The 25202-nt window shown below is 48.1% G+C and overlaps 1 protein-coding gene across 2 annotated transcripts in view; it reads right to left on the bottom strand.

Annotated features, from left to right (window-relative positions):
- PLD2 (phospholipase D2) overlaps nt 1-25202 on the bottom strand; it is a 45843-nt gene that overhangs the window by 4240 nt on the left and 16401 nt on the right. For both annotated transcript variants that reach the window (XM_083706589.1, XM_083706588.1), the window contains exons 4-20: nt 22696-22838; nt 20931-21027; nt 19379-19444; nt 19059-19117; nt 18214-18306; nt 17869-18021; nt 15700-15849; nt 14907-14990; nt 14066-14144; nt 13734-13844; nt 11640-11819; nt 10812-10944; nt 9052-9170; nt 5833-5949; nt 4475-4579; nt 3188-3276; nt 989-1102 (exon numbers count right to left, since the gene is read on the bottom strand). In XM_083706589.1, coding sequence (XP_083562715.1) covers nt 989-1102; nt 3188-3276; nt 4475-4579; nt 5833-5949; nt 9052-9170; nt 10812-10944; nt 11640-11819; nt 13734-13844; nt 14066-14144; nt 14907-14990; nt 15700-15849; nt 17869-18021; nt 18214-18306; nt 19059-19117; nt 19379-19444; nt 20931-21027; nt 22696-22838 — 1892 coding nt within the window. The remainder of the gene's footprint in view (nt 1-988; nt 1103-3187; nt 3277-4474; nt 4580-5832; nt 5950-9051; nt 9171-10811; nt 10945-11639; nt 11820-13733; nt 13845-14065; nt 14145-14906; nt 14991-15699; nt 15850-17868; nt 18022-18213; nt 18307-19058; nt 19118-19378; nt 19445-20930; nt 21028-22695; nt 22839-25202) is intronic.

The following is a 25202-nucleotide window of genomic DNA, read 5'->3' as shown; positions in this document are numbered from 1 at the left end:
GGGAAAGAGGACAGGGGGAAATTAGACAGTGGAGTCACTTAGGCTGTCCCCCCCCCATGCACCTCCTTCCCCACCACCCTGTTGCCCCCCCCCCAGCTCTAGATATCAGCCTGCTGAGAATGGGGGATGTGGGCAGACCTTCCCAGCCTGTCTTGGGGACCCTCCTTGACACCTTGAGATAGGGTGGGGTGCAAAGCAAAAACCTTGTGAAACAACATCTATGGGGAAATGGGGAATGGCAGAGGCGGGGGGGGGGGATAATCTAAAATGCAATCGCATCTTGCACAGGGGATTCCGAAAATCGCATCTTGCACAGGGGATTCCGAAAATCGCATCTTGCACAGGATTCCGAAAATCCTGGACACCCACATCCTTGGAGCTACCCCATGGCTAGGGGGTGAGAGAGGTTTGTGGGGGACCAGAGAGGTTTGTGGGGGACCCGATACTCTCCCAACCTAGCGTTGAGCGGGCCTTGCCCCCAAACAAGGTGGAGAGAGAGCAGGAAAGCGCTTTTCAAGTAGCCCTGCTGAAAAAACAGAGTTCTTAAGCTCTCTTCCTTTCTTGGAGGGGGGCAGTGTGCTGGGTCTGGGAAGCTCTGAAAGATCTGGTGGGGATCTGTGATGCTTGCACGAAATCTCGTGGGAATCTGAGAAGATGGTGTGAGATCCCACAGGGATCTGGGAAGCTTGCACAAGATCTCGGGGGGATCTTGCTCCTCGAGGAAAACCGACAGCTTAAAGACGCTTTATGTGCCAGGCACCCCCAAAGGGATGTGGTGCCCAAAGTGCTTTTTCAAGCCCTCCGCCTTCCTCTGGTTTATACTTGCAGGATGCAAAAATGCGGTTGTCAAAAAAGCACACAACGCAAAACTGGTAAATTATCACGTGATCCTGCACCCCTCGCAGCCAGCCTCCCTGCCTTTGCCCCCAGCCCCATTGCTGTGTCCTGCACCTGCTCCCACCCCCCCAGCCCCACTTTCCAAACTCACCTGTAGGTAAAGTGCAGAATGGCCTGGATGGAGTTTCCTCCGCCCTGGGCGATGTCTCCCTCAAACCCAGGCAGCAGCGGGAGCAGGACAAAGACCCGGAAGGGCTTCTTCTCGCTGCAAGTGCGGGAAAAACCCCACCGTGATTAGTGGCTGTGGCCCCCGGAAGCACTTCCTGGCCCCCGAGTCCCCTGCCTCTGGAATTGCTTGGTTTCCCCCATTTTTAAAATTGTTTCCCACCCCCCCATACCAAAACCGTTGTTATAGAAGTCAATATCAATTAGGGAAAAAGGAAGCCAGGAAGAACAGTCCTTTTACAAACAACAATAAAAACAGCAATACTTTGAAACATGTAAAGGTTCAAGTACTGAATGCTGGTTAAAATTCACACTGGTTTTCTAAGCATCCAGGACAGGTTTGTTGAAGCAAGAATGTTTTTAAATTCAGTATACAGCTGAAGGCTGACATCAATCGGCAGGGAGTTCCAGAGTGTAGGGGCTGCCACACTATAAGCACAAAATACCGTATTTTTTGCCCTATAGGACGCACCGGCACATAGGACGCACCTAGTTTTTTTTTGGGGGGGGGGGAAATCAAGGGAAAAATTTTTATTTCCCCCCCAGGTTTGCACAGCCATCCCCAAGCTAGGAGAGGGAGACGGAGCGCTCCGTCTCCCTCTTCTGCCTTCAGGGACAGCCTCTCTAGCCTCCGTGGGGCAGCGGCTTGCCCCGCTGTCCCCCGAGCTTGTGGGGCTGGCGGGGGAGAGAAGCAAGCTTGCTTCTCCCCCCCGTCAGCCTCCAGATCAGGTCAGGGAATAGCGGGGTGGCGGCGCTGCACCTCCCCGCTGTCCCCCGAGCTTTTGGGCTGCAGACTGCTGCCCGCAAGCCTTGCGAGCCCCCGGGACCTCCCGCCAGGCTTGCAAGACTTGCGGATGGCTTCCTGAAGCCTGCATTCACCCCATAGGACGCACACACATTTCCCCTTCATTTTTGGAGGGGAAAAAGTGCGTCCTATAGGGCGAAAAATACGGAATACCTGCTCCCACCATGAACAGCATTTCAGGATTCAGGTGGCATTGCAGGGGGTTGAGTAGATTACCCGGGGGTGGGGTCCCTTTCAACTCTACAATTATCTATACAGTGGTACCTTTGTTCTCAAACACCTTCGTTCGCAAACACCGAAAACCCGGAAGTAAGTGTTCCGGTTTTCGAACATTTTTCCGAAGCCGAAGTCCGATGCGGGTGTCGGCTACTGTTTCCGGCAAGCCTGCACCAATCAGAAGCCGCACCCTGGTTTTTGAACATTTTGGAAATCAAACTGACTTCCGGAATGGATTAAGTTTGGTGCTTTTGTTTTTGCTATTTATTTTGCGTTTTTTGAGGCTTTTTCAGTTAATTTGTTTTTGTGACTGTGTGGAATTTGTTTTTGGGATTGTGTTCACAAAAACTGTGTTCAGCTACTGATTGAGTGACTGATTGTGTGACTGCGGAGATTGATAAAAGCCCCCCATCCAAACAATGACTATCATCAGTGCAGATATGAAGAAAAATTCAATTTATTTTTTATCATCTACAATGCTGTCTTATTTATTTTATAGTACAGTACGTTGATTATTGCTTTCATTTTATGGATAAATGGTCTTGTTAGATAGTAAAATTCATGTTAAATTGCTGTTTTAGGGGTTGTTTTTAAAAGTCTGGAACAGATTAATCTGTTTTGCATTGCTTTCTATGGGAACGCACGTCTTGTTTTCGAATGGACTTCCGGAAAGGATTAAGTTTGAGAGCCAAGGTGCCACTGTAATCAAAACAAAGGGCTCCAATAATTAGATCCACTTCATATTTCTTAATTCATTTAACCCTTCTCCAGCTGATCCTATTTTTCCTTTTTTTAAAAAAGCCAAACAATGTTATAGCTAGTTGGAACTGATCTATCAGATCTCTAGCCATTTATAAAAGGAATAAATCAATGCACATTTTTTTTGCCAGGCCGGCATTCGTGTTTTGATTTTATGGGAGTGCCCCTGAGCCGAGTTAGGGAAGGGGGCAAGTTGAACCCGGAGGCCTGGAGTGTGCAATGCAGCCCTGGAAAGGGAAGAGTTGTGTCCCACTGAGCATGCGCAGAGTGCTTACCCCACCCCCTGCTAATGAGGCATTGCAGCCAATCTCAATTTGGGCCAAAACAGTGGCTGATGGGACAGACCTGTGGGCAAGCAGCACTCGGTCAACAATGGCGTCTCCCACGGTGTTGATCACCGAACGCCCGTCTGCGCAGCTTATGAAGAACTGGTTCTGGAGCAGGAAGAAAAGAGGGTGCATGGGTGAGGGAGAAGAGAGAGAGAGAGAGAGGTGTCTATGCTGCAAAAGACAAACAGAAACCCCCTGCCTTTCCGTCCCAAAACTGGGGCTCCTCTTAGCTGCCTGGGGACATGTGTTGCATTAAAAAAAGCTGCACTTTGCCCTTCCTCAGAGACCCTCTTGCTCATCTGTTATGTACTGAAGTTCTCACCCTGGGCCAGCAGGGGGATACTGTAGATAGTTTCCACTCAGGTCCACATATGCAAATGAGGAATTGAAAGTGACGTTCAGTGATTGGATAGTTACAGAAAATTGTTACTGTTGCGTTGTAATTGAGCTTTATATAAGCAGGTTGGCTGAAGCCTTCAGCCCAGTTCTGTTCTGGGCCTGTGAATAAACAAGAGCTGTCTGAAGAATCGCTGTGCCGTCTGATATGTTCACCCACAACCTACCAGCATCTGCACCCCACTCTATGGTTCCAAGGTGGGTTGCCACCTTCAAAGCAGTTCAAAGCGGAGAGAGTTCCTGGGTTGCATGTAGGATGAATAAGGCAAGGCGATGTGCATGTCAAAATCACATCTCAGCAAGCAATGTGGCATTGAGAAGCTTCCCAAGAAGCTGTTTTAAAATCTGTAAACGCTGGTTGAGAGTGCGTAGGCAACGCTTGCTGAAGGTTTAGCAGCTTCTGGAGAACGAGCTGAGAAGAATTTCTAGGAGCTAAAAGCATGACTTCCTTTGCCCTGCAAAGCTCCAACAAATATACAAAACAGCCCACATGGTGCAAAATATGTGAAAATTAGCAAATCCGCACAATTTGGATTCGTCAGAGAATTCTACTTTTCTGGGCTTCCCACTATTTAGCGGGAAGAAATTCCAATGGAAATCCTCGTTGTTAGATATTTTTGCATGGCAGTTTATTTGTATGTATTTTATATGTGGATGTTTTATGACGGCCTATATTTGTAATGCCTGATAAAGGTTTGCCAAAGTAAAATAAAATATGCTAAAATAAAAGCAGCTCAAAGCAACTCACAATCACGGAATGACACACTCCTCTACTGCCCCCACCCACAAATTTGAATTTTTCCCCTGACTCCCATTTTCCCCATCCTTCTCCTTTGGGCCCAAAGGAAGAGGAAGATGAAGAGGTCTCCGTCTCTCCCCCCTGCCTCTCACCTGTCCCAAGACCTACCTCAATGTACAGGTAATGCTCGCTCTCCTTGATGACGCTCAGGTAGGCGTTGTAGATCGAGTGTTCATGGAGGCCGGCCGACCAGCGGTCCACAGAGCGCAACACCTGCAGGAAACGGAGGGAGGCCAAAAAAGCTCTTTTTTTAAACCATTTCCTCTCCTACAGCCACAGAACGACAGCCCTGCGATGCAGGGCAGGCCAAGCCGGAGAAGGTGCAAGATTGAGCCCGGCCCGGCTGGCCTGGGGCCCTTCCTGTTTGCCCTCACCTTTCCACGCACCCCTCGCAATTCCCAGACATTCTGTGTCTGAAAACCCAAAACAGGTCTTGCCCGGGTTGGACTAAATGACCTGGGGGGTCCCTTCCAACTCTATGAAAAACCAAGCTCAAAATCCTATAGGGCTGCGAGAATATCTTGCTGGAGCACGTCAAAGGGGCGCCCATCTGAGCATCCTGTCCCTGCAGTTGCCAGGAAATGGGCAGGTGTGGGGGACTCCCTGGTCCTGAATGGGGCAACTGTGCCCCTGAAGGACCAGGTGCGCAGCCTGGGAGTCATTTTGGACTCACAGCTGTCCCTGGAGGCGCAGGTCACTTCTGTGTCCAGGGCAGCTGTCTACCAGCTCCATCTGGTACGCAGGATGAGACCCTCCCTGCCCCTGGACTGTCTGGCCAGAGTGGTGCATGCTCTGGTTGTCTCCTGCTTGGACTACTGCAATGCGCTCTATGTGGGGCTACCTTTGAAGGTGACCTGGAAACTACAACTGATCCAGAATGCGGCAGCTAGACTGGGGACTGAGAGACCACATAACACCAGTCCTGAAAGACCTACATTGGCTTCCAGTACGTTTCCGAGCACAATTCAAAGTGTTGGTGCTGACCTTGAAAGCCCTAAACGGCCTCAAAGGCCCAGTAGACCTGAAGGAGCATCTCCACCCCCATCGTTCTGCCCAGACACTGAGGTCCAGCTCCGAGGGCCTTCTGGCGTTCCCTCCCTGCGAGAAGCAAGGTTACAGGGAACCAGGCAGAGGGCCTTCTCGGTGGTGGCGCCCGCCCTGTGGAACGCCCTCCCACCAGATGTCAAAGAGAAAAATAACTACCAAACTCTTAGAAGACATCTGAAGGCAGCCCTGTTTAGGGAAGCTTTTAATGTTTAATAGGTTATTGTATTTTAGTGTTTTGTTGGAAGCTGCCCAGAGTGGCTGGGGAAACCCAGCCAGATGGGCGGGGTATAAATAATAAGTAAATTATTATTATTATTATTATTATTATTATTATTATTATTATTATTATTATTACCACCAACCAGGTGCCCATGATGGGAAATCTGCCAACAGGATCAGAGCACCACCCAGCCTCTCACCTGAACGTTGGCGGTCTGAGCCCCGGGCACGACGAACGGGACCTGCAGGGGTGTCGCTCGATGGGACTTGGGGAGCAGGTAGGGGTAGTTCAGCCCTTTGTACTTGGGCTTCACAGTCTGGAGGGAAAGAAAAGCAGAAGGAGGGTTTGCCACAACAGCTGCGAGAAAATTACAAGCGAAGAATTGGAAGAAACAAGATCTACCAACTATAGAAGAATGGCAGATGAAGATGATGGACTATATGGAACTTGCCGAACTGACCGTGAGACTCCGAGACCGGAGAGAAGAGACGGTGGAAGAAGAAGTTTAAAGAATATTTGAAAAAATACGTTAATATTTAAATCTTAGAATAGCTTTGGAAGCGGATATACGCTGTAGGGTTAGAAGTAGAAGACAGTGTATTTTAAAAGTGTATTATTTGTAAGTGATAAAATGTGAAGATCTTTATGGTAAAAGTAAGCATGATAAAAAAATATGGTTAAAAATTATGATATATGTAAACTGCTAAAGATGAGGTAAAGTGAAAATTAGATAGGGGGGACTTGGGAAGCCCACCTAACAATGTTTAGAAAAAATAAGGATAAGAATTGGTTTGTATTGTTTGTTTTTCTGTTTGTGTTGCTTCGTTGTGTTATAAAATGAATTTAAAAAATTGGGGGGGGGGAAGGAATATCAGGAGGAGAGGGGAGACACCCCCCAGAAGCATCTTTGCCCAGCAGGGGTGGCCGTGGAGTCCCAAATCTGCTGCACTCAGACAGTCTTAACCCTGGAATCGTATGTATTTGCAAGGGGGGTTATTGGCTGGGGGGGGGGCAGAAGAGATATTTGTTGACTCTGCTGGCAGATCTGGGGGTGGGGGTGCTGTTCAGCCCCACCATCTCTACATCCCCTTCCCCTCAACATGCACCTGCAAACACCTGAAGGGCTGCGCCACGGAAGACGGAGCAAGCTACCGTATTTTTCGCTCCATAAGACACACTTTTTTCCTCCTAAAAAGGACGGGGAGATGTCTGTGCATCTTATGGAGCAAATATGTGGTCGGTGGCTGGCTCCCTTTCCGCCCCCTTGCCCAGGCCTCCATTGTTGAATGTTCTGCAGACGGAGGCTGTTTGTTTCCCCAGCGATATGTGACTATTATCTGTCTGGAAACTGTAGAAACAGCTCCCTTTTCTTTCCTAAAGAAGCTGCAGAACTGTGAGCTGATACTCCAAAAAAGGGGCTTTCCTCCTCTAAAAACTAGGTGTGTCTTATGGTCAGGCGCGTCTTATGGAGCGAAAAATAAGGTAGTTTCGGAGGGCAGGATCCAAACTGCAAGAAGGGAGATTCCAAATGAGCCGCAGGGAGGAATTTTGGAGTGGAAGAGTTGCTGCGCAGCGGAATGGGCTCCCTTGGAAGGGGATGATGGACTCTCCTTCCTTGGAGGTTTCCCAGCGGAGGCGGGACGTTCACCTGCCAGGGGGGTTGGGCTGGATGACCCTGGGGGCGTTGTGGGGGTCAGGTGGGATTGCTATGAGGAATTACAAAATGTGGAGCAAGCCATTGTGTCAGCAATAAAAGCATTGCGTTGACTGGGTTTGATTCATTGAGAGTAATTTCTGATCAAATCCCACAAGCCTCTGCATCTCTGCCCATTTTCTCTACTGGTCATTTTCTTTCTCTCTGCCTGACCATCATGTAGAACATTTGACACAGGCCAGTTGCTTTACCAAGCATCCTGGGCCATAAGGATAGAAGACAGCTTTGGTGTAGCTTTTGTTGACATCCCAGTAGTGATGGATGGAAGTGAGAGCCGGACCATAAAGAAGGCTGATCTCCGAAGAATGGATGCTTTTGAATTCTGGTGCTGGAGGAGACTCTTGAGAGTCCCACGGACTGCAAGAAGATCCAACCTCTCCATTCGGAAGGAAATCAGCCCTGAGTGCTCACTGGAAGGACAGATCCTGACGCTGAGGCTCCAAGACTTTGGCCACCTCATGAGAAGAGAAGACTCCCTGGAAAAGACCCTGATGTTGGGAAAGATGGAGGGCACAAGGAGAAGGGGGCGACCGAGGACGAGATGGTGGGACAGTGTTCTCGAAGCTACCAGCATGAGTTTGACCAAACTGCGGGAGGCAGTGGAAGACAGGAGGGCCTGGTGTGCTCTGGTCCAGGGGGTCACGAAGAGGCGGACACGACTAAACGACTAAACAACAACAACAACAGCTTTTGTTAGTTTTGTTAATCTTTAGGGAGATCTTAAGGGCCAGGAAAAGAATTCACAAGGAGATGGTAAATACCACCTGTCCGTCCTTTCTTGTTTATGACCTCCGGGATTTGCTAAATGCATTCCGCATTCCTCCTTGATTCCTATTTTATTTACTCTGAACTATGCATGCATGCTCAAGTGGGAAATAGTTTCTTTGTAGTTAAAAGGATTTCTCTAATCTAACTTTGTCCCATGTTTTTGAAATCCTCAGAGGAAATCTGATTGGTTCTTACGAACAATGTGCTATAAGTTCTTTTGTTAATAAAAGGGGCCTGGGCCGAGGGGTGGAGAGGAATTATTATTCGCACCTCCTCCCAGAGTCCTTCTGGCCAAGCCTCCTGTGTATTTTATTAATCAGGGTCCAATCCTTCCTTTGCCTTTGGAATGCAACATGGGGTCATAGCTGTCAACGTACAGGTTTGAAAATAAGGTAGCCTCGAAAATAAGGGATCAGCAGCCAAAATAAGGGATTTTCAAAGCATGGGTATGTTCAACTTCTGAGCCCCTCCGAGCCAAAGGCAGAAAGCCCAGCCAGCAGCCAAACGAAGCCTCAAGCGGTGGTTCCCACAGCGCAGCAACCCGGCAAAGGGGACGCAGCAAGGAAAACCACCGTCCCCTCTCCGCTGGGAAGCGCTGAGCAAAGGCGAGTCCCCAGGCAACACGGCCGATTTGATCGGCAGAAGGCATGCAAGCTCCACCCCCCAGTCGTTCTTAGACTCCTTATTGGGTGAGCAACGCAGCCAAGCAACACAGTTGGAGCCTCCCTCCTCCCTGGCAGGGAGGGAGGGAGAGGAGCTGCTTCCTTTGAAACCCGGGAAATTTAAGGGACATCATCAATAAGGGGCAGCAGCGGGGCACGGTGCTGGGATAAGGGACTGTCCCACCAAATAAGGGACGGTTGACAGCTATGCAGGGGGTCCCTCCCCAGCCGACAATTCTGTGATTCTCTACCGTTCTGCGATTCCGCGACTCACCTTGGTGAAGTTCCATCGCTGGATGAAGTGTCGCGCTACGTCCCGGGCGGCCAGGCCGTGAACAGCTACCCCAACATCCCTCCATGGCATCCGCGGAGTCTGGCACCTGTCAATGAAATCTGACCCACACCTGCCGTTAGCCCCCCAGGCAGCAGGATCGGGGAGGGGGCTGGGGCCCTGATCCAGCAGCCAGGCTTAAGGGGCATTGCAAAGTGGAGACATTGCAGAGGCTGGCAGAATCACCTCCTCCCTCCCTACAACCGCCTGTGGGGGCTTCCCCACATATCAGACCCAGTGATGGACCATGGGGCTTTGTTTTGGGGGGAAGGGAATATGCACAGCATAGTAGGATAGAGAGGAAATTTTCTTCCCTCTCTCCTCTAACACTGGACATCCAGCAAAGGTGAATGTTGGAAGATTTTTTTAAAAATAATGTCATTCATAACACAGCGCACAGCTGAAACATGGAACTCCTTGCAAAACTGACGGGAAGAGTTAGAGGAGTATTGAACCAGAAAATATTTGGAGAATGGAGAATATTCAAGGGTTATATAAGATCATATTGTACCAATCACACCATATTAGCAGAACTTGAGTGATACTTGTAAACACAACAAGTACCGTTTGTGGACAGGAACAATATTAAAGCATATAAAACTGTGTGGAAAAAATAAAGACGGTATAAACAGTACAATGAGAATGATTGGAAGACTCGTTTTGTCAGAAGTCTTTTGTATTTAAATGTTTAATTAAGTATTAATTAGGAAGATTAAGGTGGTTTTTTAATGTACATAATTTTGCTTTTCCTTCTTTCTTTTTCCTGTATTTTCTTCTTTTCTCTTTTCTTAATTGTTTTTTTCTTTAATTTTCTTTTTGTAGTATGAGATTGTAAATTTTTTGTAGAAGTGTGTAATTTAAATTGATAAAATTATTATTATTTTTTAAAAAGGAACTCCTTGCCTCAGGACACTATGATGGTCATCCACTGGAGGAGGAGAAGGCTACCAGGTAGGGCTGGGAGGGACCTCTTGCCTAAAAACCCAGTCCACAACTGCAATGGACCCCCATAAATTTACACAAAACAAATGAAATACTGTGACAATCCCTGAAACAAGAAGTAATCAGTCTTTAACATCAGCATCTAGACCATGGGACCATGTTCTTGAGTTTGTTCAAAATCTAAAACAGCTTATCATGTACTCCTTTCTTTGAATTTGTGCTATGTAGGTTTTTAAAACCTTTTCGTAAAGGCAATACTAGAGATTCCACAGCCGAGTCCTCAACTCCTTATTACCACTGCTTGGCTTTCTTTAAATAGGGCTGAGTCGCAAACTTGCCATTTAGGTTTTCAGACCTTTTTTGTAAACTCAGCTCTGTTCTTGAGTTTGTTTAAAATCATTTCCGGTTTATGATTTCTGCGGAAGCTGAACAGTTGAGTGAAACGAGGTTTGTAGCCAGCACCCCGTTAAGGCTTGGCTCAATTTGAGGTTTTTCTAATTTTTTCCTTAAACTTGTTGCTTTCTGTTATTTGGTTGAATTCTACAAGATAATATTTCCAGCCGATTCCTTCTCGTTCCGGGGATTTCCCACGGTATTCCATTTGTTTTGTGTAAGTTCTCAGTTCCGCGACTGTCTTTTTCCTACTGCGACGGACCCCCGTGGCCACTCCCAGTTTGGGGTGGGGCGGGAAGAGAAATGTGGTTTTGGGGCACCCCCACTTTACCCGGGTTCAACCCCCTCCCCCCCAGCCCCTCACCCACCTTCGAAGGGCCTGTCCAGCTGCACCCAGTCCTTGGCAATGAGGTTGCTGTAGTCCTTGCCCAGCCATAGGCGCTGGTTGGTGGCCAGGTCAACAGGGGCTTCGTCCCCCCCTGGAAGGGCAGCCCCTCCGCCCTGAGAGAGAGAGGGGGTCAGCGGGGGGAGCAGGCGGCTACCAGCGTCCCTGTCGGGAGGGAGGGGGAGAAAGAGGGAGAGGAAAAGCAAGAGGAGGAGGAGGAAGAGGAGGAGAGGAGGAACGAGTCAGAAACAGATGAGAAGGAGAAAGAGAAAAGCAAAAAGAGGGCGTTCCTGGGCTTCGCGGCCACTAGGTGGCGCCCATTTGCCTGCTCTGAACCCGCTTGCCTGCCAGCCATTGGCAAAGCGTGGCTGTGATGTCACGGAATGCAGACGAATCAGAACAGCAGTTGCAGAGGAAAAAGAGTGGCGGAACTCGAAAGAGGAAAGCAAAAAGAGGGCGATGGAAGCGTTCCTGGGCTTGGCGACCACTAGGTGGCACCCATTCGCCTGCTCTGAACCTGCTTGCAGCCATTGGCCGAGTGTGGCTGTGACGTTACGGAATGCAGACGAATCAGAACAGCAGTTGCAGAGGAAAAAGAGCGGCGGAACTTGCACCCAGCTCATGAGCCAAGGGCATAATTGCTTATAACACAAGGGACGACTGCAGACAATTTGGTGCTTGGCCAATGCGTTTGGGGGCTCAGAGAGACCCAAGAGAGGAGAGGAAGTCATTGAGAGGGGGGAAACGAGACTGGGGGTCTGCAGAAAAAGGGGGCAGCAAGGAGAGGGACCCCCCAACCCCCCAAGGCTACCTTTGGGGCCCGGCAGTCGTCGCCCTCCAGGTCCGCCAGGCGGTACTCGTGGGTGTCCCAGCGCCCATAGGCCAGATCCAGGCCGCCCAGAAAGGCCACCGACTGGTCCACCACCACCAGTTTCTCATGGTGGGCCCACAGGAAGATGATGGAGGAGACGTGGTCGGGGTGGCGCATCACCTGCGGTGGGGGGCAGAGAGATATTTTGGAGTGGCTCAGTCCTGTGTGGGGGTCTGGGAAGCCCACCCAGCCACCCTCTTGCCCCCAGGCAGTGTGGTGTAGTGGTTAGAGGGTTAGACCTGGGAGACACCAGGGTTCAAATCCCACCCCCTCGGCCGCGAAGCTTTCTGGGGGAGGCCAGTCCCTGCCCCTCAGACTTCACAGGGTTATAATAATAGAATAATTTGGTAACATATAGACAGATTTAAGGATCTTTACAATTTTATAATATGCGGAGAATAACATGTGCTGAAAAACCAGAGAGAGGAGCTGAGGGGAGTCTGGGAGGGGGTGGGAGGGTGGGATTTTCTTGGGGAGGGGGAGAGGGAAAAATAGGGGGTGGGGGAATGAGGATGATTAATAATAATAATAATAATAATAATAATAATAATAATAATAATAATTTATTATTTATACCCCACCCATCTGGCTGAGTTTCCCCAGCCACTCTTTGATATGTCTTTGATAAATTGCTATGCTGAAATTCTTAATAAAAGAATTAATCTAAATAAATAAATAAACATCAATAAAATTAACTTCAGTTACAAACTGAATGATCCCTGCTGTCGCACTTCCGGCAATTAAAAGATTTGCCGTTGTGGTGTCATGCAAAAATGAAAAGAATAATAGAATAATAGGATTGTAGAGTTGGAAGGGACCCCGGAGGGTCATCTAGTCCAACCCCCGGCAATGCAGGAATCTCAGCCAGACTTCTGCTTAAAAATCTCCAAGTTGTAACTTGAAGCCATGGGTTCAAGTCCTGCCCTCTGGAGCAGCAGGTAACAAGCTTGCTCCATTTTCCATGCCCTTGAGATACCTGAAGACAGCTCTCATATCTGAAGACATCTGAATGCATTACTGTATTTTAATATTTTGTTGGAAGCCGCCCAGAGTGGCTGGGGAAGCCCAGCCAGATGGGTGGGGTATAAATAAATTATTATTATTATTATTATTATTATTATTATTATTATTACTCCTATCAGTCTCCTCTTCTCCAGGCTAAACGTACCCAGCTCCTTCAACCGCTCCTCACCAGGCTTGGTTCCCAGATCATCTTCATTGTTGTGTGGATTAAATGAGGACTAGGAAATTGCAGCGACCAGGGTTCAAGTCTGACCTTGGAGGCCTGCCTGCCACTTGGAACTGCCCAGTTGGCACGAATAATAATAATAATAATAATAATAATAATAATAATTTATTATTTATACCCCGCCCATCTGGGTGGGTTTCCCCAGCCACTCTGGGCGGCTTCCAACAAAATATTAAAATACAGTAATGCATCAAACATTAAAAACTTCCCTAAACAGGGCTGCCTTCAGGTGTCTTCTAAAAGTCAGATAGTTGTTTATTTCCTTGACATCTGATGGGAGGGCGTTGCACAGGGCGGGCGCCATCACCGAGAAGGCCCTCTGCCTGGTTCCCTGTAACCTCACTTCTCGCAGGGAGGGAACTGCCAGAAGGCCCTCGGCACTGGACCTCAGTGTCCAGGCAGAATGATGGAGGTGGAGACGCTCCTTCAGGTCTACTGGGCCTTTGAGGCCGTTTAGGGCTTTCAAGGTCAGCACCAACACTTTGAATTGTGCTCGGAAACGTCCTGGAAGCCAATGTAGGTCTTTCAGGACCCGTGGTATGTGGTCTCCCAGTCACCAGTCTGGCTGCCACATTCTGGATTAATTGCAGTTTCCGGGTCACCTTCAAAGGTAGCCCCACATAGAGCGCATGGCAGTAGTCCAAGCGGGAGATAACCAGAATGGGTCTGTGGGGCTACGGCCATTTGGGAGACACAGAGAGACAGCAGTGGGAAGAGGGCCAAACCCCCGGTGCGAATTTGCACTGGCCGGTTGTGCAAAAGTGTGTGTGGGGGGGTCCCCTTACCTTGATGTTGGGGTGTAGCAGCATGAGGGCCCGTTTGCTGTAGTCGCTGTTGATGCCCAAGGCCAAGCCCACCTCCTTGAAGAGCAGCACACAGATGCGCACCCCCTGCTCCTGAAAGGATTGCAGAAGGGCAGAATTGAGAGGGGGACACCCAGCGGTCATCCAGCCCAACCCCACGAAAAAGCAGGACGCACAGCTCAAGAGGCAAGGGGGGAAAGATGGAGGGGGTGCAGGCAGACATCAGGCAGTCGCGATGTGGGGGGGGGGAAGGAAGGAATAAAGGCGCCCCCACCCAACCCCAAACCTCAGACGGGGGGGGGGGGGCTGCTCACCGCTTTGTGTTTCAAAAGGAGGTCCAGCCTCCACTCGTCCGACTGGGCCGGGCGCTTCATGTAGATCTCTGGGCTGAGCCTGCAAATCACAGAATAATCATGGCATTGGAAGGGACCCCCGGAGCTCATCTAGTCCAGCCCGCGGCAAGGCAGGGAGCAAAAGGAGTGAGGCTGGGGGCTCCGTCCCGCATTTAGCATGGCCGCACTGGCTGCATTTAAAAGCAAGAGGCCCCCACCCTGGATCATTTGAACTGATTTTATAACGAATTGATTTTAGAATGCTGTTATTGTTTTACTGTTGTTAGCCGCTCTGAGCCCAGCTTCGGCTGGGGAGGGCGGGATATAAATAAAATATTATTATTATTATTATTATTATTATTATTATTATTATTATTATTATTATTATTATTTGCCCCCATTGCCCATTCAATTGGGATTAGCCTAGAAGCTGAGTAGTGATTTGCCCTGTGAGCTGAAGGGTGGAACACAAATTTAATAAATAATAATATTAGATGCTGCCCTCTGGCTGGGCACAGAAACCTCGCACTCAGGTCTCCCACAGGCCGGCCTTGCGGAGAGAAGAGCAGGGAGGGGATCACGGCATCCATTTCTGCCCCCCCCCTTATTTTATGACCAAGAATATCTTTTTTCCCCAAAAAAGGGGAGAACATATTTATTACGATGATTAATTACATTTGTATACCACCCATAGATCTCTGCTGGCAGTTGCACAACTTCAAAAATATGGAGATTGAAGGGGGGGCACTTTGGGAAGCTAGGCACCTCCCCCCTTCTGAGGCAGGGCGGCCCCCAACCCAAGACTCCCCCCCCCGGCACTGACCACCAGTCCGTGATGAAGATCTCCTCTTTCGCCTGCGCCACGGCGTCAGCCACCGCTGCAAAATACCCGGCACCGTTCACAAACCTAAAGGTGGAGAAAAAGAGAGAAGAGAGGGTGTTGAAAAGCTTCTGGGAAATGATATATAATGAGATGAAAAAAATGTTGAAATATACATTCATAAAGAAACCAGAAGCATTTTTACTGGGCATGGTAGGAAGCGATATAAATAGAAAAGAATGTAAACTGTTTTTATACGCAACGACGGCAGCGAGAATATTATTAGCACAAAAATGGAAGCAAGAAGAATTACCGACGAAAGAAGAATGGAGGATGAAATTGATGGACTACGCAGAATTAGACAAACTAACAGGAAGGATTTGAAACCGGCGGGGCCAGAAATTCACCGAAGACTGGTGTAAATTTACAGACTATTTGAAAAGTAATAGTGATGATCAAACTACGTTTGTATGTTTGCAAGACGTTTTGTGAGGTGAATTATTGGAATTATTGCAAAAATGGATAAAGGGGAGGATGATTAGATAAGATATTTAAAGGCAATATGAATTTAAGAAATGCATAGGAAGTGGTCAAAACGGGGAATCATCAGAGGTGCTGGTGGGAGTTCCTTAAAAAGACTGCACAAGTGGTGAAGTTTGGGGGTATGTATTATAATACATATGTTAAAATTAATAAAAATTATTTAAAAAAAAGAGAAAGAGAGGGTGAGGGGGGGAGAGAGAGACCTTGGGGGGCTGAGGACCCGCCTGCCCAGCCCAGGACCCCCAGGGCTCACCAGCGGGCAGGGGTCTCCTTGCGAGGGGGCACAAAGCCCTGGTGGCGATGGAGCCGCAGGAAATCTCTGCCCTTGCCCTCGGCCAGTTCGGTGATTTCCTGGCACCACCAGCAGGCCTGACGGTAGCTGCTGCACTTCAGGATGAGAGACCTGGGTTGGGGATAATAATAATAATAATAATAATATAATATTTATGCCCAGCCCATCTGGCTGGGTTTCCCCGGCCACTCTGGGGAGGGCAGCGTACGAATCTGGCGGCCGGTCAGGCCAAAGGGGACGCAGGAAGACCGCCGTCCGGTCCCCGTGGGGACCCCTGATCTCCGAATCGAGATACAGTGGTGCCTCGCAAGACAAAAATAATCCGTTCCGCGAGTCTCTTCGTCTAGCGGTTTTTTCATCTTGCGAAGCATCCCTATTAGCGGCTTAGCGGCTATTAGCGGCTTAGGAAAAGGGGGGGGAAAGGGAAAAAACTCGCAAGATGTTTTCGTCTTGCGAAGCAAGCCCATAGGCAAATTTGTCTTGTGAAGCGCCTCGAAAAACGAAAAACCCTTTCGTCTAGCGGGTTTTTCGTCTTGCGAGGCATTCGTCTTGCGGGGCACCACTGTAGACTGTCTCTAGACCTGGAGGTTCCCTAAGAGGAGACTGGGAGAGATAGGAGAGGCATCTTCAAATAGCTTGAGAGCTGCCACATGGAAGACAGAGCAAGCAAGGTAGGACTCGAACCCACGGCTTCAAGTTGCGAGAAAGGAGATTCCGACTCAATATTATAAAGAACTTTCTGACAGAAAGAGCTGCTCAACTGTGGGACAGACTCCCTCAAAAGGTGATAAGACTCCCTTGGAATTTTTTTAAGCGGAGGTTGGGTGGCCGTCTGTCACGGATGCTGTAGCTGAGATATTATTATTACAGTGGTGCCCCGCAAGACGAATGCCTCGCAAGACGAAAAACTTGCTAGACGAAAGGGTTTTCCGTTTTGGAGGCGCTTCGCAAAACGAATTTCCTATGGGCTTGCTTTGCAAGACGAAAATGTCTTGTGAGTTCCTGCGGGGTTTTTTCCGTCCCCCCCCTTTTTCTAAGCCGCTAATCCACTAAGCTGCTAAAAGCAGCTAAACCGCTAATAGCGCTAATCCGCTAATCCGTCAATGGGCTTGCTTCGCAAGACAAAAAAACCGCTAGACGAAGAGACTCGCGGAACGGATTAACTTCGTCTTGCGAGGCACCACTGTGTTATAATTATTATGATTATGATTATGATTATTATTTTAATTTGAAGTTTTTATTGTTAAAATAATTCAGCATTAATACACACATATTACGAATATACAAGCATACAAACATACATTTCATACATTCCTTAAGAATATTCAAGCATACCTACATTCAGTCCCACAGATAATTCCTTTTCCCATCACCCCCCTCACCCCACCTTTGTATTAGACTTCCAATCTACTCAATTGCAAAGCTAAGATATTATTATTATTATTATTATTATTATTATTATTATTATTATTATTCTGTTGGGAGCCACCCAGAGTGGCTGGGGAAAGACAGCCGGATTGAACTTGAACTTGAAATACTTTATTGTCACTTGTGCAACTTGTATACAGTGAGATTACACACAAAAACCCTATTTTTCTTGTGAGCCCGATGTTTACCAGTTTTGTGTGTGAGTAGGTAAAGTATTGGGAGCTTAGAGCCGCAGCGTATGAACGTGCCGCCATCTTGGAACAGGGTATATATAATATATAAATAAATAAATAAATAAATAAATAAATAAATAATAATTCTGTTGGGAGCCACCCAGAGTGGCTGGGGAAACACAGCCAGATGGGCAGGGTATATAAAATATAAAATATATAAAATATATAAAATAATATAAAATATATAAAATATATAAAATATTATTATCATTATTCCTGCATTGCAGGGGGTTGGGCTAGATGACCCACAGGGTCCCTTCAAACTATGATCCTGAGATTCTCCCATTCTCCTTCTGCTCATTCCTGGGAGGGGCAGGGCAGAGACTCTTGAGCCGAGAGGCGGGTAAACAGCCAAGCCCTTCTGCACCCTTGAGCGATTTCTTCATCTTGGCTCGGATCCTGCCTCTCTCGGACGGGACTCTAGCCCCCCCCCCGATCTGCCCCGGCCGCGGGACCCAGGCGTCCTGACCTGCAGGTGTTGTCGATGCGCACGCCGTGCTTGGTCTCAGTGGGCTTCTTGCCCACCTGGATGTTGAAGCCGGTGTCAAAGAGGAGCACGAAGGAGATGACGCCCGACTCGGGCTTCAGGTAGAGCAGAAAAGAGTCTTTCACCACCAGCCACCTGGAAAGGGGTCCCAGAGGTGTAAAGGGGGGCGAGAGAGAGAGAATATAATAATAATAATAATAATAATAATAATAATAATAATAATAATAATAATAAATTATTTGTGCCCTGCCCATCTGGCTGGGTTTCCCCAGCCACTCTGGGAGGCTTCCAACAAAGATTAAAAATACACACCCTTGGAAGACTCACCTCTTTGACCAGCGATAGCAGAACTGATGGCGCCCGGCGCAGTTGAGGCCCTGCAAGCGGTGGCCCCCAGACCGTTTCAGGATCATGCCCTCCCTGGAGAAAGAGAGGGAGGGGACGCAGAGAGAGTTACAGAGGCAGCGTTTGTCCACAGACAGATTTCCAGGTCAGGTGACCAGCATGACCAAACCACTACTGGCGCACGGAGGACTGTGGCGAGTGCCAGAGCGCATGGAAACGCCATTTACCTTCCCACTGCAGTGGTACCTATTTATCTACTTGTACTGGTGTGCTTTCGAACTGCTAGGTTGGCAGGGGCAGGGACCGAGTGACATGAGCTCACTGCGTCGCAGGGATTCAAACTGCTGACCTTCTGATCAGCAAGTCCAAGAGGCTCAGTGGTTTAGACCAGGGGTCAGCAAACTTTTTCAGCAGGGGGCCAGTCTATTGTCCCTGAGACTTTGTGGGGGGCCGGACTATATTTTTTTGGGGGGGGGGGAATGAACAAATTCCTATGCCCCACAAATAACCCAGAGATGCATTTTAAATAAAAGGACATATTCTACTCATGTAAAAACACGCTGATTCCCGGACTGTCCGAAAGCCAGATTGAGAAGGCGATTGGGCCGGATCCGGCCCCTGGGCCTTAGTTTGCCTACCCATGGTTTGACCACAGCACCACCCGCTCACAAACAGCTGGGCTGAACGCCAGAGGTGCCCCCAAACCTCTCCCTTGCCAGGGGTCCTTGCAGGCACTGAAGGAAAGCTGTCTTCCCCCTCGCAGGATCATGCCCAGGGGGCAGGCAGCAACACACAAAGACCCATAACCAGGACCCCACTTCACTCACAGGCCTTTCGGTCCCAGGTCTGGGATGAAGGAGAGCGAACTCACATCCAGGAACTCTGCCTGCCCGAGAGAAGGAAATTGAAAAAAGCATCTGTCAGTGCCAGGAATCACATTTCAGGGGGTTGGGCTGGATGACTACCAGGACCCTTCCGCCTGCACATTTCTACAAAGAAGGCGACTGGCGTATCGGGTGAATGCGCAGCTCCGGGAGGCGAGCAGAGGGAAAGGGAGAGCCCAGGGGAAGGGCCCCTCTGCCCCCCAAGAGAAAACAGGGCACCCTCCCTCCTGGCACGGGCGGGGGGCAGAGAAAAGGGGCATCACCATGGCATGGTAGTCGCGGTAGACACTCATCTCCAGCAAAGTGTTGAGGTAATTCTCCAGCTGCTTCTGCAAGGGACAAGCAAGAAAACACATTGCCTTGGGTTGTTTGGGATATCGCAACCCCAGCTCACCCCCTTAGCAGCCACGGCGGCGCTTTCCTCCTCTTCCTTTCCGCTGTTTGCAAACTAAGGGCCTTGGAGTTAATTGGAAAGCTCTCAAGCGCATTGAAGGGCATTGTGCTGCGAATCCCGGAGCTGGCTAGCAGGTGGCGCTGCTGCTTTGCTTTCCTGCTCCACTGAACATACTTCTTTCTCTCCGCTCCTCCTTCGATATGATATGATACGATACTCTTTATTGTCATTGTCCCATACAGAACAACGAAATTGAAAAAAATCTACATCAGACATTCAAAAACCAACAAGCCTGCATTTCCAGCCTGGTTAGCCCCCTAAAAACTCTGATACCCCATAATTAAATACAATATACTCCTATAGAGACTACCTTAAAGGTAAAGGGACCCCAGACCATTAGGTCCAGTTGTGACTGACTCTGGGGTTGCGGCGCTCATATCGCTTTACTGGCCGAGGGAGCCGGCGTACAGCTTCCAGGTCATGTGGCCAGCAGGACTAAGCTGCTTCTGGCGAACCAGAGCAGCGCACGGAAACGCCGTTTACCTTCCCGTCAGAGCGGTACCTATTTATCTACTTGCACTTGACGTACTTTCAAACTGCTAGGTGGGCAGGAGCAGGGACCAAGCAACGGGAGCTCACCCCGTCGCGGGGATTCGAACCGCCGACCTTCTGATCAGCAAGTCCTAGGCTCTGTGATTTAACCCACAGTGCCACCTGCATCCAGAGACTATCTCACACTGCGTTTAAAACCAGAATTGCATTTGGATAGAAACTGTTTCTCAGGCGGCTAGTCCTGGTCTTTATAACCCTGGACCTTCTTCCAGAAGGCAGAAGCTGAAAGAGATCGTTTCCGGGGTGCGCACTATCCTGCGCGATCTCTGCTGCTTTCTTACGGCACCAGGAAGCGTAGATTTGATCCAAGGTGGGAAGAGTGCACCCAATTATTCTCTCCGCAGTCTTCACAACCCTGGACAGCATTGTTTTTCCCTGACTGTGCAGCTCCCAAACCACACACACAGACCATAAGTTAATACACTCTCAGCAGTGCAATGGTAAAATGCCATCAACAGGTCCTTTGAGAGATTGTTTTTCCAGAGGATTCTCAGAAAATGTAACCTCTGCTGTGCTCTCTTCATCAGGTCTTTGCTGTTTTCTCCCCTGGTTAGGTCATCTCAAAAAAACTCCATTCCCAGAAATCGAAACACCGAGACCTGTTCCACGCACTTCCCCTCAATATTAAGTGGCTGAATATTCAATTTACGTATCCTAAAGTCCACAATAATCTCTTTTGTTTTCTTTAGGTTAAGGAGTAAGTTGTTTTTCCTGCACCACTCCCCCCGCAACTGCTCAACTTCCTCCCTATAGGCCGCCTCCCCCTCTCCAGCCCCACATGCACCCAGACCCACGGCGTGGCCACAAACCTGCTTGCTGGACGGGCGCCGGGACACCTCCCCGCCGTGGGGCAGAGAGGGCAGCCCCAGGACGGTTCCGTCGGACCGAGAACCCAGGGCAGCAAACCTGGGCAAGAGAGAGAGAGAGAGAGAGGAGACAAATGATGCTCTAGCACATTGGCTGGATGAGGCCAGCATCCTGTTCTCATAGGGGTCAACTAAGTGCCCATTGTGGGAAACCAGCAGGATTCGAACACAAGAGCTGCTCTCCAGCAACTGGGATTCAGCAGCATTTGCTGCTGGGGCAGAGCGTAGCCTCAGGAGCTGGCAGCCATTGCTAGCCCTCTCCTCCTCCTTCTCCTCCTCCTCCCAGAATCTGCCTCAAATTTTGGGAGCCATCCAAGTTGGAGGCTTCCTGTGGCAGGGAGTTCCACAGTCTAACTCAGCTCAACCTTCTCCGCTGCCTGACGAAGGACTCTGGGGCTGCCGGAGAGAGGTGGCCACTGCTCAGCGTCCCCTCGGTTCTCCTTGGAAGAAGGAAAGCCCCTCTGGCAAGGGGGAATTTGCTTATCGTAGAATAATAATAATAATTAATAATAATGATTTATTATTTATACCCTGCCCAACTGGCTGGGTTTCCCCAGCCACTCGGGGCAGCTTCCAACAGAATATTAAAAACAATACAGCATCAGACATTAAAAACTTCCCTAAACAGGGCCGCCTTCAGTTGTCTTTTAAAAGTAAATAATAATAATAATAATAATAATAATAATAATAATAATAATAATAATAGAAAGGAGGTCCAGTCCTTTTTGAAAGCCATCCTGTTTGAGGGCCAACTCTGCCTCCTGCACTACTTCCTCCTTCCTTCCTTCCTTCCTTCCTTCCTTCCTTCCTGTTATGTTTGCACTTTGGTTTGCAAATTAATAGCAGTAATAAACATTTATGCGTGCAATTAAACAACCACAACTGTGGAATCCACCGCAGGTTAAAACTGTTTTGACACGCCCATCACCCGAGACAAATCCTGAGCTCGAGTCTCTCACATCCTTTTCCTGCGACTGAATATCTTTGCTGAAAAAACACCCGTGACCTGGCTACTCGGCTTGGGCTACTGAGAAAGATCACTAGGCTACCAAGTCCAGCCACAACAGACTTGGACACACAAACAGAGACAGCAGATCCACTAAGAGATGGACAAAGCCTGTTACCAACTGCGATTCCTGGACAGGGAAAGCTCGGTTCCTAAAAACCAAGAATTGTAGAGTTAAGGGACCCAAGGGTCATCTAGTCCAACCCCCTGAAATGTGTCGGTGACTTCAAGGCTGCACTACTGCAATGCACTCTCTGTGGGGCTTCCCGTGCTCTTGCTGACCCCACCAGTCAGAATTGGCACTATATAAATTCAATAAATAAATATACAGGTGCCACACAAGACCCATTCTGCCTTTCTAAGAACCTGTGTGGCAGCGCCTGACCTTTGGAACTCCCTGCCACTTGAGACCCAGCCCTGTTCTGTTTCCCCCGCGCCTGCTAAAAACATCCCTTGTTGACACAAAGCCTGCCCAGACACGCAGGCTGCCAGGGTACATTTTAATCTGCTTTTTCCTTTATTGCTGATTTTATCTTTTGAATGCTGCTGTTACTGATAACATTATCGTTTTGTAAACTGTTCCGATGGTTTGGGGTGGGGGGAAACAACGAGCAAGCGAGTGAGCGAGCGCAGTGTGTGATTTATGGAATAAGTAGATAAATGAAATTAAAAACCCCTCAACTGTGCAGGTTCTCTCCTCACCGTGTCAGAGGCAGGAAACTCATCAGGATCCGGTGCCTCATTAGATCCCTGTGCAATTCCTGGAAGTGCTTGAATTTCTTCTTCATCGTCCAGGTGAACTCGCCGTGCGTCAGTCGCAAGGAGTACACGGTGTTTGGCCGCACCTGCCCAGGTGAGAGAAGCCAACAGAAAGAAGACACTCACGGAACTGAGAAATTGCACAAAATAAATGAAATACCATGAAAATCCCTGAAACGAGAAGGAATCGACTAGAAATATTACCTTGTGGAAATCAACTACCGTATTTTTCGTCCCATAGGACGCTCCGTCCCATAGGACGCACCTACTTTTTTGGGGGGGGAAATAAAGGGATTTTTCCCCCTTTATTTCCCCCCCAAAACCAGGTCGGGAAACAGTGGGATGGCGGCGCTGAGCCTCCCCGCTGTCCCCCGAGCTTGTGGGGCTGGCCGATGTCTGCCTGGTGCTAGGGGCGCTCTGCTTCAGGGTGGCAGGCTGCGGACACCTGCGCAAAGCACGGGGCGTCCTCCGGAGGGCGCCCCGTGCTCCGCGCTGCAGTCTGCTGCCCGCAGATTTACCGAAAAATACAGTAAATCATAAAAATCAAAAAACTTCAGGAAAAGAATTAGAAAAACCTAAAATAGAACAAAGACTTAACAGGATGCTGGCTACAAATCTTGTTTCACTGAACTATTCAGATTCCTCAGAAGGAAATAGAAAAATCATAAACTTTAAAATTCAAACAAGGGTAGAGCCCTAAAAATTCTGACGTATTACGATCCTAGCTCGACCGAGGTAAAGCAAAGTTTTAAAACTTGCTATTTAGATTTCCAAAACTCTTTTTTGCGAATTCAGTATTTTTGAGTCCTCAATCCTTTTTTACTGCGCTTTGCTTTGTGCAGTTTTTCAGGAGAGAAAAACTCTTCTCCCCCCCCCTCCAACCCTACATTGAAGAGGGTTGGACTAGATGGCCGCTGGAGGGCCCGTTCCAACTCTGCACTTATATGATTCCACTGGGAATCGGGGCAATTGTGATATGAAAGTCCCCCTTTGCAGGGCAGCTGTGCATCCGATATCAGGTGCAAAGCTGTCTTGGAAAAGGCACAGACTGATGGGCACAAGATATAGGACATAACATTATGTTGGAAGATTGGGAAAGGTTAAGGAAAATTGATTTAAAATTTACAGATTGTTCTTTGCTGAAAGAAAATTAAGAAGATGATATATGCAGTTAGGAAAGATGTATAAAACCAGTTCAAATATGTGTTGGAAGTGTAAGGAAAAGGAAGGGACATTCTACCCTATGTGGTGGGAATGTAATCAAATTAAAAAGTTTTGGGAAATGATATACAATGGATTGAAGAAAATGTTCCAGCTAACATTTGTTAAGGAACCTGAAGCATTTTTGTTAGGGATCGTAGGAAAAGACCAGCCAAGGAAGTTCAAAAATATCTTCATGTCTGCGACAACAGCGGTGAGAGTCTTAATAGCACAAGGATGGAAGAACGAGGAAACGCCGACTAAAGAACTGTGGCAAGAGAAATTGATGGATTATGCAGAACTGGCAAAATTGACACATAAACTATGGGACAAAGATAACTGCGATTTTAAAGATGAATGGGAACCTTTTACAAAGTACTTAAAGAAACAACAAAGTGAATTGGACTCCTTGGCAGGTTTTGAATAAACACTCACAAACTCTTTATTGACAATAAACAGTCAGATAAATTAAGGATCTATACAGTTTTGTAATATGCAGAGAATAGCATTTGTAGAGAAACCAGAGATTGGAACTGAGGAAAGTCGGGGGGGCAGGGAGGGGGTTATTTTATGGGGAGGGGGAAAAATGGGGGCGGGAATCAAGGATGATATGTTTTAAGATAATATGTTTTGTTTAAATGCTTAATAAAAAATATTTTTTAAAAAAGGAAAAGGAACAGACTGGAAGAAAATGTTTAAAATGACATTTGTAAAAAAACACACACACACCATAAGCAACAAAGAAAGATGTTAAGATGTTAAGTTAATTTTATGAGAAAATTGGTTTGGGAAAACTGTTACAATGATATACACTGAAATTTAGCCAGGGGGATTTGAGGAAGTCACTTAACAATGTTACCAAGATTGGATCAAGCACAGTTAAGATGTTTGTTTGTTTGTTTGTTTGTTTAAAAATTTTGGAAAATCAATTTAAAAATTTGAAAGAAAAAAGAGAGAGAGAATGATGGATGGCTGCTGTAAGGTTACGGAGGAATTGCAAAACGCCAGAGAGGATGTCTTGGCCACCGAGCTCAGGGCACCTTGAGAAAAGCGGATATTGAGCTGCAAGACTTCTTATGAAATCGGGGGATTACAGTCTTCAGAGAAAAGACGGGGAGGGATGCAGAAAAGGTGCTCAGCAAGGCCAAAGAGGAAAAAGAAAAAGAGAAAGTGCAAAAGAAAATGGCAATTCTCTCTCAAGAACCATCACCCATTGAAGCCTTACAGCGGGAGATTCGGGAGACGCAAAA

This window comes from Podarcis gaigeae (assembly GCF_964106915.1).
Source record: "Podarcis gaigeae genome assembly, chromosome: 13".
Lineage (NCBI taxonomy): Eukaryota > Metazoa > Chordata > Lepidosauria > Squamata > Lacertidae > Podarcis > Podarcis gaigeae.
The sequence above is the reverse complement of the archived record's forward strand: the minus strand, read 5'-3'. Positions and strand labels throughout refer to the sequence as shown.